The 14,552-nt window shown below is 36.0% G+C and overlaps 1 protein-coding gene across 1 annotated transcript; it reads left to right on the top strand.

Moving 5' to 3' along the window:
- Positions 1-2,483: 2,483 nt before the first annotated feature.
- On the top strand, positions 2,484-9,814 carry LOC131048342 (choline-phosphate cytidylyltransferase 2). The gene is made up of 8 exons (XM_057982258.2): positions 2,484-3,166; positions 5,463-5,576; positions 5,924-6,019; positions 8,268-8,310; positions 8,416-8,571; positions 8,727-8,807; positions 9,044-9,154; positions 9,358-9,814. The coding sequence occupies exons 1-8, from the start codon at positions 2,781-2,783 to the stop codon at positions 9,448-9,450; spliced, it is 1,080 nt and encodes a 359-aa protein (XP_057838241.2). The 5' UTR covers positions 2,484-2,780; the 3' UTR covers positions 9,451-9,814.
- Positions 9,815-14,552: the final 4,738 nt, after the last annotated feature.

Genomic DNA, 14,552 nt, shown 5'->3' with positions numbered 1-14,552 from the left:
GATCACAAAAAAACTGATTTCTCAAACCCTCATAGATTTGGTCCCATGAATCAAAAATTGACAAACAAAAGGTCAATCTTGACTATTTGACATGTGCCAGATTCAATGATAAGGTCCAATCAACCCAAATTGCACAGAAGACCAACTATAGGTAGAATCTCCCAATCTGAAGAACAAGAAAGCCTAAGGTCTGAAGCTCTGATACCATGTTAAAGTTGTGAAATACAACCTCACAGAGCCTAGTGAACACTTGCATGCAAATAACCTGTCACAACAATGGAAGATTCACAAAACACAAAGATTGCTTTGAAAACCTAGAGCAAAAGAATGCAATAATAATAATTAGATAATGAATTACAAAAGGGATCAACCCTTATAAAAGGAGATCAAACCTAAAAGGAAAAACCCTAAAAGCAATTAATAATTAATAATGAATTAATTATTAATATTCTTAAGTTTAGCTTCCTAAATTTAGCTTAAGTGAAATAGAGAAAAGCGACTTAATTATTAAATCAATATGATTTAATTAATTAAGTAAGCTAACACATTTTACTCTAACAGAACCAAGGTTGATAAAAGAAGCAAGCATGTAAAATGTTTTGAGTTAGATGATGAAATATTAAAATAATTCTTTTGTTCCACTTGTAATTGAATTCTAGATGTGCCCCTTAGTTGTGCTAGATGATTCTTTTTAATTATGGTTAGTCTTTAAATACACCACCTTAGCATGTTAAATTGAAATAAGTTGTGCTTTAGTTGACTTGGGAGGGAAGCATGGACTCAAATTAAAAAAATTAAATTTAAGGATTTGGGGTTTAAATCCACAACCACGGTGTTGACTTATATCAATTTCACTCTCATTGATTTGAACCAAAGAAATGAATGATGAGAATTGTATGTTAGATTAGGATCTGGATAATGAATGATGAGAAGAACATGCTAGGATAAATATATTTATCAACTTCAACACACCATCTAGGATATTTATCAATGAATAAAAGAGAGCTTGCTCATTACATGCCCAAAAAGAAGGATCAGGGAATGCACATACAATTTTCACCACCACAATTACAAATAAAAAATGCATGATTATAAATGATTTTGATTATTTAGATGACACATAATACTGATTAATTAAAAATGAATGGTTGCTTTAGTTTCCTTTTCCAACCCAAACTAACAATAAACATAAATGATATGTTATAAGTGCTTATCCACCTTTTTCAAAGAAAATCGGGGAAGCCATAACTAGGAGAACTCATCTTTATCCAAATTAAAGGCATCTTAAATTTTCAAACTTTAACAACTTACCATTACATTATATAAACACACTTATGGTCATAATAATTTTTTAAAAAAGGGTTAGACTTTTCCTAGTTGTGTGGGCAAAAATTGCATCCCTAATGCTTTTCACTATTTATTTTGAACTCTATTTGATTATTTGTCCCTAATGAAATGGTGTAATGTATATATGGCATTTTTCAATATACAAAAGTTGACATTTACCTCAAGCCTTAACTAACCTAATTCCACACATTCTAAGGTTCTAGAGGTTAGATCTTTAAATTCTCAATTACTTATCTTAGGTCAAACCCATAGGTGCAACAAAAAACCTAGTTAGAACTATAGTTATAATACTGGCCTTCAAAATTTCAAACTTATGTTTAAACATGGGCCCAAGGCAACTCAATCCTCATAAGTTGTTATGGTTGACTTAAGCATGAAATATTTAATTTTGCACACTAGTGTTTGTATAGGGGAGACAACCTTGATTCATTTTGAGGATATAGGAATAAACTCACGACTCATGATCAATCATCACATGTGCGATACAAAGTACACTTAAGCATCAACATCTACATTGATAAAAACAAACCAAGCATTTGCATTATGCTTGCATGCATTCAAATTTCTACAAAATCTTTAAATCCCATTTAAGGGTTTGCCTAGACAAAAAAATGGCAACAAGTTGCTTCCCACACATACCACAAGAAGCTGTGATAGTATCTCTAAGCACCACCAAGTCTAGATAAGAGAGACAAATATATCTATGTAGATACAATAAAACAATATTAAAAGACAAACTAAAAGACATCATTTGCAACAAAATACATTTTTCTTCAAATCTTAAAATTAAATACCTTATTTTAAAATTTTTTAATATTAATTCATAAACAATACTTGTATACTCTTTCTTTTATATGTATAAAAACTAAAGCACAAAGAAAATATATTATAAAAAAATCTAAAACTATAAAATGATATTTTAAATATGCAATGTAAATAAAATGAAATAATCAGTAAAAATAAAACAATTTAAAATCATATTAGTAAGATTTTATATTTTAAATATCTATACTAATTATAGTATAATTTAACCTAGATATTTATAGAAAAAAAGCACAACTTACAGTTAGAGAAGGAAGGTCATCCACCAACAAAACTGTGACCTAAATCGCGAGGATTACTGTTTAGTTTGCCGACACGCAAATATCTACACCTCGTTTGAAATCTCGTAGAGAAATCCCATTTTGCTTAGGTAAGCATACGAAGAGCTAATCAAAATGACGCGCTAACAACTCGGGGTATACTGGCAGAGAAGTCCTCCATCCCGAGGAAGGAGGCGCGTGGGCTCAATTAAATATCAATGTGGAAGCCCACCCGCTCCTACTACAGATACTAGATACGCTTTTGCCCCACTTTATATACGGCACACCAATTTGCCAATTGCAGCTGCTGGGAGGCTTCTGTTCATTTATTAGTGTTTGCTTTTAGATAAAATGGAAGTAGCGAGATTGAGTAGGCCGGTATTGAGAAGCAGCGGAAGCCCTGTAATAGGGCTGGAGCATAAGATGCCCATGGTTTACAGGCCTCGCAAGAGTCAATCCACTGAGGCCTATGTAGAGGAAGAGGAAGAAGAAGAGGAGTATGAAGAAGTTGAGGAAGAGGAGTATGAAGAATTTGAGGAAGAGGAAGAGGAATATGAAGAAGTTGAGGAAGAGGAGGTATCGAGTGACGTGAATTTAGAGGTGCCAGTGAGGTATGAACCTGCACCTGACCCTGAAAATACCCAATGGACTGAGAAGCCAGTGCGTGTCTATGCCGATGGCATTTATGATCTCTTTCATTTTGGGCATGCGCGATCTCTGGAACAGGCAAAGAAGCTGTGAGTATTTGGTTTAGATTGTAATGCTTGAGTTCATTTATGTGGACCCATTTTCTGTTAGATTGGGGTCATTACTCTTTGTTGTTGGGTCCTTTTGCTCTGGAATTTCTGCATAAATGGATACAGTTGTTTTTCAAGATTTGGTAAATTCCTTTTGTTTTTTTTATCTGGGTTAGTTGCCGATTGTCGTTTGTAACACGCAGGTGTTTTTTGGCCTCCTTGAAATTGATTTAGCTTGGTTTAGTAGCCATGATTTGGATCAAATTTAGCCTGGGGTAGCAGGTGGGTGGTTGCCCGAATTTGACCCAATTTCCAATAATTCATTAATTCATGTGGGATTTGAAACTGGGCTTCTGCCATGAGCTTTTTTATAGTTATACCACTTGAGCTGATCCTGGTAAGCTAGATGGGCTCATATTTTTTTAACCTTCCGTACTTCCCTTTTTATTTGAGATGCGTGGCTACTAGATCACAAGGTCTCACTCCGAGTACCTGCTATAGATTTTGCCCAATTCAGAAACTTAAATATCACAATGCCTCACTCCGAATCCCTGCTATAGATTTTGTCCAATTCAGACACTTGGATATATCCTGCACTTCATCGTGTCTCTTAAGGATCACGGTTCTGAAAGCCGTTGTGCTTTTAGCACTGGAATCTTAATTTGACTGGATAGAGCCCATTTCATTAAAACCCACTCATTGCCATTTTAATTTGATTCACTCTGGAGCCTGCACCTAGATCAACAAGGTCTTCAACCGTGAGCACCTGAGCAATTATATTTTTCAGAATTTGATGCATTTGTGGAATTTGATTCACTCTGGATCCCGCCCACTATGCAATCAAGGTCTTAAACTTCGAGCACTTAATGAAGGCTTTACTGCTTGTGCTGTTTATGACATATCATTATATTTTCAGAATTATGGCACATTTTTGGAAAGTATCTCAAGCACGTCTGATAGATCTTATTTTGTCTAACTCTACTTACCTTCTTTTTAATATTGGCCAATGTAGGGTCTGCTCTCTTGATCATCGAGACCTTAAACTGAGTACCTGATCTAGTTGTTCATGATAAACCATTTTATATCTTTGAAATCATAGCCTATTTTACAAGACCATCCAAAGCTCTTGAGCTCTACTTGTTCTGTTTTAATTTGAGCCACTGTTGATTCACCCTATTATATTATCGATGTATTAAACTAATTTAGATTTTATTGTTTTTGTTGTTTACGGTATAATATTCTGAATTATTGCCCATTTAAAATTTTATGAGTTTATCCTACAATCTGATTTTATGTGGACGAAACCAACTTGGTGTAACCCCATGTTTGCAAAATTGTGACGTGGGTTCTCCATCTTTTAAGCCATTGTAAGGTATGGCTCTAGAGCTCCAGTTATTCCTGGATTATATGGTCCAGTTAATCTTAAGCCAGCGTAAAGTCATTAAGGCCTTCAACATAATTTCTTTAGATCCACTTATGATAACCACTTTCTTCATAATTGGCCATTGATGAGAACGCAACATTTTTATAGTGATTTTCTATTATAAGTTTTGGGACCTTTTAGGATCTCTGGACTCAGATTTGGTCCTTTAGATTGCTCAATTGGAATTTAGTTGTAAACAATTTCAGCAGTCAATCTTCTCATTGCACAAATAGTGCTATAAGCAGGGTGTTATAGGACCACTCTTTGTTTTTTGTGATGGGTGGCTTTTACCTTTCTTTATCCTTGGGATTATTAATAACTATATGTCCATCTAGGGATCGCTTTTGTCATTTCCATCATATGGGATTGTTGACAACTATATCCATTTTATCCCTCATCATAATTGATGTCACATGTCATTATAGATTGCTATTGATTTATCTTGGTCTTTTTGCCCTACCCATCTGGTGGGATTATTGACTGGTACATATCGATGTGGAGATCAATTATTCCTTTCGTCATATAGAATTATCAAGCATACATCTCTAAGTCAGATCTGACATGCCAAGAAGTACTCTGAGGACTTGAGGTAGTTGTGTCATCTTACGCATGATTCACTCAGATGCATTATCAGAAAGTCTTACTTGTATATATAGTTCAGGTGCATTGGCAAGCGTCATCGACATTGTTATAGGAAGAGTTTACCTGGTTAGGAGGTAGCAATGGTCAGATTTATCATTTCAATAGGGATTTGTGATTTTCATCTATGAGTTTGCAAGTTAAAGCTTGTTTGAAGGGGTCTTCTTGTTGCCACAATAAATGAATAGAGCCATTTTGATGCTTAATGATTGATGTTGTTCTTGCATCTAACAGGTTTCCCAATACACACCTCCTTGTGGGTTGCTGCAATGATGAAGTTACTCACAGGTACAAAGGAAAAACAGTTATGATTGAATCAGAACGCTATGAGTCTCTGCGCCACTGCAGGTCTGATATGGTTTTGGCTTTCTTCCATTCGTTAATGCTGTTTTGATTTGTATTGTTCTTTTTAAGGAATCCGCATGATCTTTTAAATTGTTAATTACGTGTTGATTCATTAGTTTTCTAAAGACTTGCACATTCGTTTGGTTTAATGACACAAATTTGACATAAAAATATTTTTTAATACACGGTTTCATGCAATAATTATATCCATAATTCAGCTAGATGATTTTTTGCAAATCATTATTGATCTTAGGGATTCTTTTCCTGGATTTGGTGCAGACCAAGCTTAGATAAAGAACATTCAATAATGGCATAGCTTTCTTAACATTTGTGTCTGGTATTTAATGCAGATGGGTTGATGAAGTTATCCCGGATGCTCCCTGGGTACTTACTCAAGAATTCGTGGACAAACATCAGATTGACTATGTGGCACATGATGCTCTTCCGTAAGCTATTAACTCCTTATGAAATATTGCTTACATTTGTTAGTTATTTAAAGAAGGGATGTCCATAACACAGAAAGTGTTGTAATACAGTTTACATAGGTTAACTAGTTCTTGTTTTTTCTTCTGCAAATAAGTATAAATTATTTGTTACTCATAGTTGTGATTTATAAGCTAGAAAATTTAATTGAGGGAAATTTTAGTGGCTGGTTTTAGTGAATTTTTTATATTTGTTAAATTTTTTAAGCATGATCCATGATCCTTCTGATGTTCCTTACAGAAAATTAGATGGTTTCTGGGAATTGTTCCACTGCACAATAGGTTTTAAACTATGTTCCACGGGGACGCGTCCCCTGCCCTTTTCCCTCGTATCCGTACCGGGGACGAAACGGGGATGGGAATTTGCCGTTTCTTAAGCATCCCCTTTCTGGCAAAAACACGGGGGACGTTTTGGGGATGGCTGCAGGGGATGGCAGGGGACGACCAGCTGTCCCCGAGACAGCCCGGGGACGCCTAGGTGTACCCTGATTGTCCCCGGGACAGCTAGCCATCTCCTATGGCCCAAAATTTTTATAAGTCCAAAATAAATTAAAAAACACATTTTTAATTTACAATAGAGGTTCAGCTGGCCCCACCAAGACCCCAAATAAACATTAAAATATAACAAACCCTAATCTAATGCATAAAACAAACAAAAGGAAGAAAAAGACATTCATTTTGAAATTTGCAAAATAGGAAAAGAGCAGCAAGAAGAGAAGAAGCAGCTGGTTAAGGAGCGAACAGCAGGTGAAAGAGGAATTGGTTCCGCCTCTGTTGCAGAGAGGAATTGGTCCACATATAGCTTCATCCAATCAGTCAAGAGGAACCACCTTACCTCTAGACGATCAAAGAAGTTAGTGGCTGTTCATAGTGCATTGCGGCTACAAGATTGCCAAACTCCTGAGTATCGTCAGACTCCAGCCTTACATTGGGATGTCAATCCTGAAAATGCTATGCAAGTTGACGAGGACGAGACACCTCCAGGATTGCTTGGGGTTCCATTGATTGAGGAGGCAACCCCTCATATTGATAGTGACTCAGATAGAGACTCTCGCTCTGATCTTGATTTAGACTCTTAGTCTTAGACCTACCATGTGCTGATTATGGACAGCCATATATTTTTTTAGTTTATCCTGAGTCTTGACATTATGATAGACAGTTGATTATGGACTTCTATGTTTTAACTTTTCTGTTTACGGTTTATGTCATCTTATAGTTATGGATGTTTATGACATATGTTTGTTGGCAATGATTGATAAAAGCATTTGAATTTTGGTAAACTGTTTGTCAATTCTCTTGTGAAATCTTAATTCAAGTCTAATGCAATGTATTAATGTCTATATGATGAATGCTTTACCATTGTTATGATATGCATATTTGAAATTTCTCTATATTTGTAAAAACCCCCCTATTTTTTTAACAGCCGTCCCCCCGAAAATGACCCAGAAGTACCCCTGTACCGGAAACATGTCCCGGTGTACCCTGCCGTCCCCGTCCCTGAAACTTCGTCGAACATAGGTTTTAAAAGAAGGGAATACATCAATATGACATGTTATCACATGATACGGAAGAGGAAGCAAATAAATATAAACTAACAAATACAATTGCAGAAATGAACATAGTTTTTTAAAATGTATCTGGTTGGTTCAAACAGGTAAGCTAATTTTTCCATAGAAACTTTGAGAATATGATAAATTGGAAGTGAAACTATTGCTAGATATCATCTGATTTCTCCATCTCTACAAAACCAAAGGACAATGAAAAGGCAAACGAGAGGAATTAACAGCTTTGTAAGTGGAGCTGCATTTTGTAAATGTGCAGCCTGTATTTCCAAGGGAGTAGAAAAGCAAATAATTTGTATGGAGCTTGAACTTGAAATACGTTAATAAACAGTTCTTGTAACACCAAAAATGTTCACAATTCTCTGTTTAGGAAAGTTTGGTAATTTATACAATCATAAAGGGAATATAAATTGAATTAAAATTGTACAAATTAACTCATGCATTTACCAGTAGGGTTAATGTGTTTTGATTTATGTATTGTTAAGCAGCTTAATTGGAGGATAGTTGAGATGGTTTCAGAATTATAGAGTAGTTTACAGCGCAGAGTGATATGTTGAATGTGGCTTTTCTCTGGCAAGATGCTCCTGCCATTTATTTTATAAGTTTGGTGATGTGGCGATATCATGATTGTTTTATTTTCTTTTTTACAGGTATGCTGATACCTCTGGAGCTGGAAAGGATGTTTATGAATTTGTGAGTGTTGGCAATTGTAAAGAAGTCATGAAAATTAAAGCTTTTACTAATTTAGTTTGATTGTTTGTTATTGTGGTGAAAAGGCTAATAGAATATTTTATGCAGGTCAAAGCAATAGGAAAATTTAAGGAAACAAAACGAACTGATGGGGTCTCTACATCCGATGTCATAATGCGAATACTCAAAGACTACAATGAATATGTTATGCGTAATCTTGCTCGTGGATACTCAAGGAAGGACCTTGGAGTAAGCTATGTCAAGGTAGAGGAAGCAAAATGAATCTTTATTCAGCTAATTTACCATGTTATGGAAGTTCTTGATGAGACACTTCCATTGTGCAAAATTTTTAAATCTTTGAATCAAGAAATTTAACAAGTTAAATAAAATGATTGTTGGTATACATCGATCGGTTTCAGGAGAAACAATTAAGAGTCAACATGGGTATTAGTAGACTGCGACAGAAAGTCAAGGAACAACAAGAGCGAATGGGGGAAAAGGTAACTGCGCCATGATGAGTTAGCTTTATTTGTAGCATGCTACTTATCTGTTTTCTTTTGCCAACATGGACACAAAATGCATAAAATTTGCATTTTTATTTGGCAAATAGTTTGTAATATTTCATGAGAAAATAATTGCTACAAATCATGTTTTGATTAAAATTGATAAATTGGTTGGACTACATCTATGAAGTAATTCTTATAGATTTTCTTATGAGCACAATATGTTTTTGCAGATACATACAGCTGCCAAGTTAGCGGGGACGCATCATAGTGAGTGGGTTGAAAATGCTGATCGATGGGTAGCTGGGTTTCTGGAAGGTTTTGAAGAGAGATGCCATATGATGGTAATTATTCTCCTATATATTTTTCTTATCAATTGCTGTCCTCACTGCCTCAGTGTAACAAACATGCCAACAGACTTTAGAGTCCTCATTCTGTTACTTTTGTTTTTTATAGCATTTTTTATGTAAATGACGTAAGGAATATTCAAGTTCACATTTCCATAGTATATGGAAACTAAATTTGTTTTTCTGGTAATTGACTTTAGGAAACGGTAATCAAGGGCAAAATACAGGAGGGCTTGAAGAGACAGTCAAGGAGCCCTTCTCCTCCAAAAATGATAGAAGATAAACTGCAATAGCATTCAGCGGTGGAGCCCTTCACCTTCAAGAATGATAGAAGATTATACTGTAATAGCATAAAATCTTTTTATCAATGATGTTGCAGAGTCATTTGCTCTCTTGTAATGCTTGGGAATCTGATTTTGTATAGATATCCATAATATGGAGTTTGGCTTCATATATGAGACCGGACAGTTTGACAGGCTGTCTAAGATGTAATTTGCGGTGAAATGACAAAATGTATGTATTGACAGGTTCGGGTCTGAATATGTTTGCTGATCAGTGTCATGGGGGTCAACAATCTGTATTTATTAATGTAAACAGTTTTGAGCTATTAAACCGTTTTTATGAATGCAACAATATTGAGCTATTAAACGTCTTGCACGGAACATGTAGTAAACATTGTACAGAATTCTGTACCCAGTTAGTCTTGATGCAAAAATTCTGTTTTTCACTTTGAGATGAGAATACATTGGCAAGACTAGCTAGAGGATTTTCATAAACGTGAAATAAATATCGAATATTCAGTGAAATAAATATCTATTATTTTCTGTTTACTTCATTTTTTTAATGTTTTATAAGGCCTTGGTGCCCTGTTTCTAGAAGGATTGTGTGCTGCTCTTGGGTCCCTTCATTCATTCAAATTTGATTGATTGGTAAACTTTATGACCACCCGAAAGGGATGTAATTTTGAATACAAAGCTATGCTCATAAAATGAATATGTGCGCCTTGTATGGCAATACACAATTTACATAAATTTGCCCAGGTGAAATATTGATTTACTGGGACAAACAATTATACTACTGTTTCAAACATTATGTAGAAAAAACTTAATTTTCTATATTTCCCATATATTTTATATGCATTTTCCAAGTAGTAAGAGTGTAATTTCTGTACTCATGCTTTTTCTTCACACATTTGTTTTTATTAGCTGGGATACAGTTCCTCACAATCAACACTAGTGAATTTTTGTTTCCTGCTGGTGTTATTACTTTCGTCTGCATCTCACATATTATTATGTGAAGTGGTGGAGTTTTACACTGGTAGCAAGTGGTGGGGTGTGAGGGTGTGAGTGTGGATACGAATTGTATACAAATTGTCAAAGGTACCCGACAGATAAGGTGGTTTTGCCAGAAGTCTAGACAAATGATTGAGGCTCATGAGGCTTTTGAAGCCGAACAAAGAGGTGGAGGAATGCAGTTCCTATACATATAGGCCGGTATGCTTGCCACAGTCTCAATAATGTTAAGGCATCTAAAGCAGAATTGGAGCAACTGAATCAGAAACCATTTGATTTTGTGAGACCTAAGTATGATCCAATTGGGAGGCTTGAGAAATGGATCAACAAAGATAAAAAGTATGAGCCTCGCATTGAGGACTTTTGGGCCAATTGCAGAGAAGAGCAGGAAGTTAGGAAGAGATCTTACAAGAGGCCAACTCTAAATCAGTCGAAATAGAGCAATAGGACAAATAAGGAGGATGAAATCAAACATAGAAGAAGTCGATCTTGAGGAACGATAAATACAAGATACCGCTTTTGATCAAAGAGAACAATTAAAAAAAAGCATTGCATTCCCAAAGCAACCAGAACAATAAATACAAGAAAGGTTACATGATGAACAAGACAAATCTCTTACAAAGTACCAAGAGTGATCATTGGGCCTTGTTGTGACTTAATCACACATCACCTCATTCCAGATGGGAACCCCTTACTTTTTAGGTCCTCTTGGTCTTTTGGTTTTGGTTTTTTTGGGTCTTGTTGCAACAGTCTTTTCGATTTCCTCGGTTTGCAAGAGTTTTGAGGTGAATTTGATCAAGTCTGTAACTCGTTTGGTCAATTTTAGGGTTTCACCCTTAAGACTTAGATTTGAGGTTTTTTCCTTAGGGTTTTGGAAAAATTGAACATTGCATTGCAATTAGGACCCTTTAAGGAAGCTACCAGTGAAATTTGAGCAAATTCTGAGCAATTTTTTATTTTTAGAAAGTTCCTATTTTTTAGGGATTTCATTGCCTCCTGGATTGTTTTTATTTTGCCAAAAAATCAAACTTACTATTTTAGCAATTTTTATTTTTAGTGTCATTATGTCTCGATTTGCTCTAATTTTGACGTTTTGGAGTACTTACTATTTTTAGCAGGCTCAACACAGGCAATGATCTCGACACTGAAGACTTAGCATTCTTGAATATTGTCTAAATTCAGAAAGTTTGAAAAGGCAGACAGTTGATCAAGAATGGCTAAGTGTGGAATTCATTCCAGAAGTGGAAAGGCATTAAAAAATCTCCCAAGGCACAAAAATCACTTCAATCCAAAATTGGCATCCCAATTTGGAAAATGTGAAAATGGCCAAGTCTGGGAAGGAAGTCAAGAAAATCCTTTATCTTGGCAAGAACATATTCCAAATCAAGGGGGGTGCCAAAATGCGGTCTTGGAGGATTTCTCCTTCCAAGACCAAAATCCTTCACATGGTCTAAATGACGCTCATGCATAAGATAGGGTGCCAAATTGGGGTTGTGGAGGAATTTTCCTCCATAACACATTTCCCTGCACCACTATGAAATAGCGCCCAAGCAAAGGTATGAGAGCACCAAAATGGCTTTGTGCAGGAATTTTCTTTCACAGGCCAAATTCCCGTTGCATGTGCTTCCAACGCCCAAACTCAAGATAGAACGTTGTTAGGATTCCCACAGATACTGAGAGAGGGCGGGGGGGGAGGGGGGGGTGAATCAGTATCTAACCGGTATATTAGATTTCTTAACTTAAAATATGCAGAACATATTAATACTGTGTACCTGTAAGCAGAAAGTAATGCAATAAACAGAGATAAAAACCACCACATGAAAAACACACCATAACACAAGGATTTAACGAGGAATCCCGATGTGGGAAAAACCTCGGTGGGATTTGTGACCCACAATATTCACTTACTGGCCAATAAGAGAATATTATTGTTACAAGAGGGGCCTGCACATGCAAGAAGGCCAACTGCCTAGAGCTCACTGCTCAAATACAAAATAGGAAGTTTCACTGACTTACAAAATGGATTATATAAATCCAATGTCTTGTACTGCTTCAAAATAGCATCTATAATGTCAGATCCAGTACCGGTTTCTGCTTTGCTTCTTACATAAACCCTTAACCTATATTTCGCATAATAGGTCTGCCTTATTTCACCTAATTACATTCCTCTTCCTTACTTACAAATGTTCTACAATGATCTCTCTTATATAAGAGTCATTTTACAACTTGCCAAGTCGGCTTACAATGATTTTACAATTAATAAACAAAATATAGTACAACAAAAATCCTGTCGGTCTCTGTGCCGGTATGCTTCCTTTCACTGCCGGTGCCGGTGACCTGAGTGCCGGTGTAGAGTCTGATCTTGCTAGTGCCGGTGTACTGCCTTGCTGGTGACATAGGATTGTAAGGTTGCCATCAATTACAAAACCTTCAATCACTTACAATGTCTCATTGGAGTGTGCATATGCCAACAATCTCCCCCTTTGACATTGATGGCAACACTCATGAGAAAATTTCAAAAGTGTATTCAAAACTTGTAATCCAAAAATGTGTACCAAAAATATATGAGCTCCCCCTGAGCAGATAAGTCTTTGCAGATTATTTTCTCATACTACTACTCCCCCTTTGGCATCAATGACAAAAGTTGTCAAGGTGTCAATAGAGTTGTAGTTTTTCCATCTCAACGTTGTAACTGGGTGGTTACAATTTGAAAAAGATCCGCCAAAACCAAATTTATGCTTTCCATAAACTTCTTACTGTCTTTTATTGCTGCCTGTGTTATTTGAACTATACCAGTGAGGTGCTGCATATGCTCTGCCGGTGTTTTCTGTCCTTGTACTAATGCCTCAAATATTTCCTTTCTCAAGGATGCTAGATAGTCCAGTCTTGGACTCAGTCTTAGTCTCAGATTTTAAGTCTTGTTTATTATTCTGTCATTTTCTCTCTCTAGCTTTAGTAATTCTACCTCAAAACTAGTTATCTTTTGCTCAAAAACTGATAATGTATCAGGTGAATTAACAAAATTGTCTGCAAGTTTATTTATTTCTTCCTGTATCTTGCTCATTTTCTTATCTATGTCCACTGTTAAAAAGTTTGTCTTGCAAGTATCTTTGTACAGAGTTTTAAATTCCTGCAATATGTTACATAGTTCCGGTAGAAGTGTGTCAAATTCCCTAGTACACTTCTTTATTTGATTCTCAAAGAATTTTTGTTTTTCAATTTCCAACTTGTCTTTGAATGTTCGTTCTTTTATTTGTTCAACTGTTACTGTGTTGTCAGTAATATACTTCGACAAAGTGTCAAGTTGACTCAAAGAATCCTTATTATCTATGTTGCATTTTGGAGCTATCATCTTCAAAATTGGGATTGTGTCATCTATAACTTTATAAGCTTGTGAACTACAATTAGTTATTTTCTTCAAAGAATCTAAAAGAACTTCAGTTACATTGGTTGATTTATAACCTGTTGAGAAGGAACCAACATTCTGAATTCCGCCAGTGGAAGAAATAACCATGCTTGTAGTGACCTCTGGTAGGTCTAGCTGTGTTTCCATTTCCTTAAGCAAGGGTTTTTGTTTCTCTCTTGTTGCCAGTGGCACTGTTTCCACATGAACCTGTTCCTGTTCCCTAGCCTATTGCTCTGCTTGTTTCTCTGTCTGCTGATCTGTTTCAGTCTCTGTTTTCCCATCTACCGGTTTACCTTCAGTGTTAATAGTGTTGTCAGCTACCGGTGGCTTACTAGCCATGTCAGTTTTATCAGTTGTGTCCTTGTCTATCACAATGTTGACCTTTTGAGTATCAACATTCACTGTGTATAGTACCTCAGGATTATGATTAGTATCCTCTTGTGATACATCCATACTTTCATCTATCGGTTGGTCTTCTGTTGTTGTTACCGGTGGAGTAATCAGAGGCGGTGGGTATAAGTTATCTTTTTATTTTGATACTAGGAGGTCCACCAACCTTTCCTTTACCCTTATCTTTGTCCTTCTGATAGACTTTGATAGGCTTGGGGTTCCTGCATTCTTCCTGCTTTTCCTTCTCCACAAGGAATATATCCCATCCATTTTCTGTTTCTTCTGTTACCTCATTTACTCTTCCCGC

Source organism: Cryptomeria japonica, chromosome 8 (assembly GCF_030272615.1).
Source record: "Cryptomeria japonica chromosome 8, Sugi_1.0, whole genome shotgun sequence".
In the NCBI taxonomy this organism is placed as follows: domain Eukaryota; kingdom Viridiplantae; phylum Streptophyta; class Pinopsida; order Cupressales; family Cupressaceae; genus Cryptomeria; species Cryptomeria japonica.
This window is presented reverse-complemented; position numbering and strand designations above follow the sequence as displayed.

Bases quoted from the DNA above. Each gene is read 5' to 3' on its own strand.
- LOC131048342 (XM_057982258.2), top strand. From the start codon at position 2,781: ATGGAAGTAGCGAGATTGAGTAGGCCGGTATTGAGAAGCAGCGGAAGC. The intron at 6,020-8,267 runs GTAAGCTATTAA...TCTTTTTTACAG, and splicing joins GTGGCACATGATGCTCTTCC to GTATGCTGATACCTCTGGAG. The intron at 8,808-9,043 runs GTAACTGCGCCA...ATGTTTTTGCAG, and splicing joins AAGAGCGAATGGGGGAAAAG to ATACATACAGCTGCCAAGTT.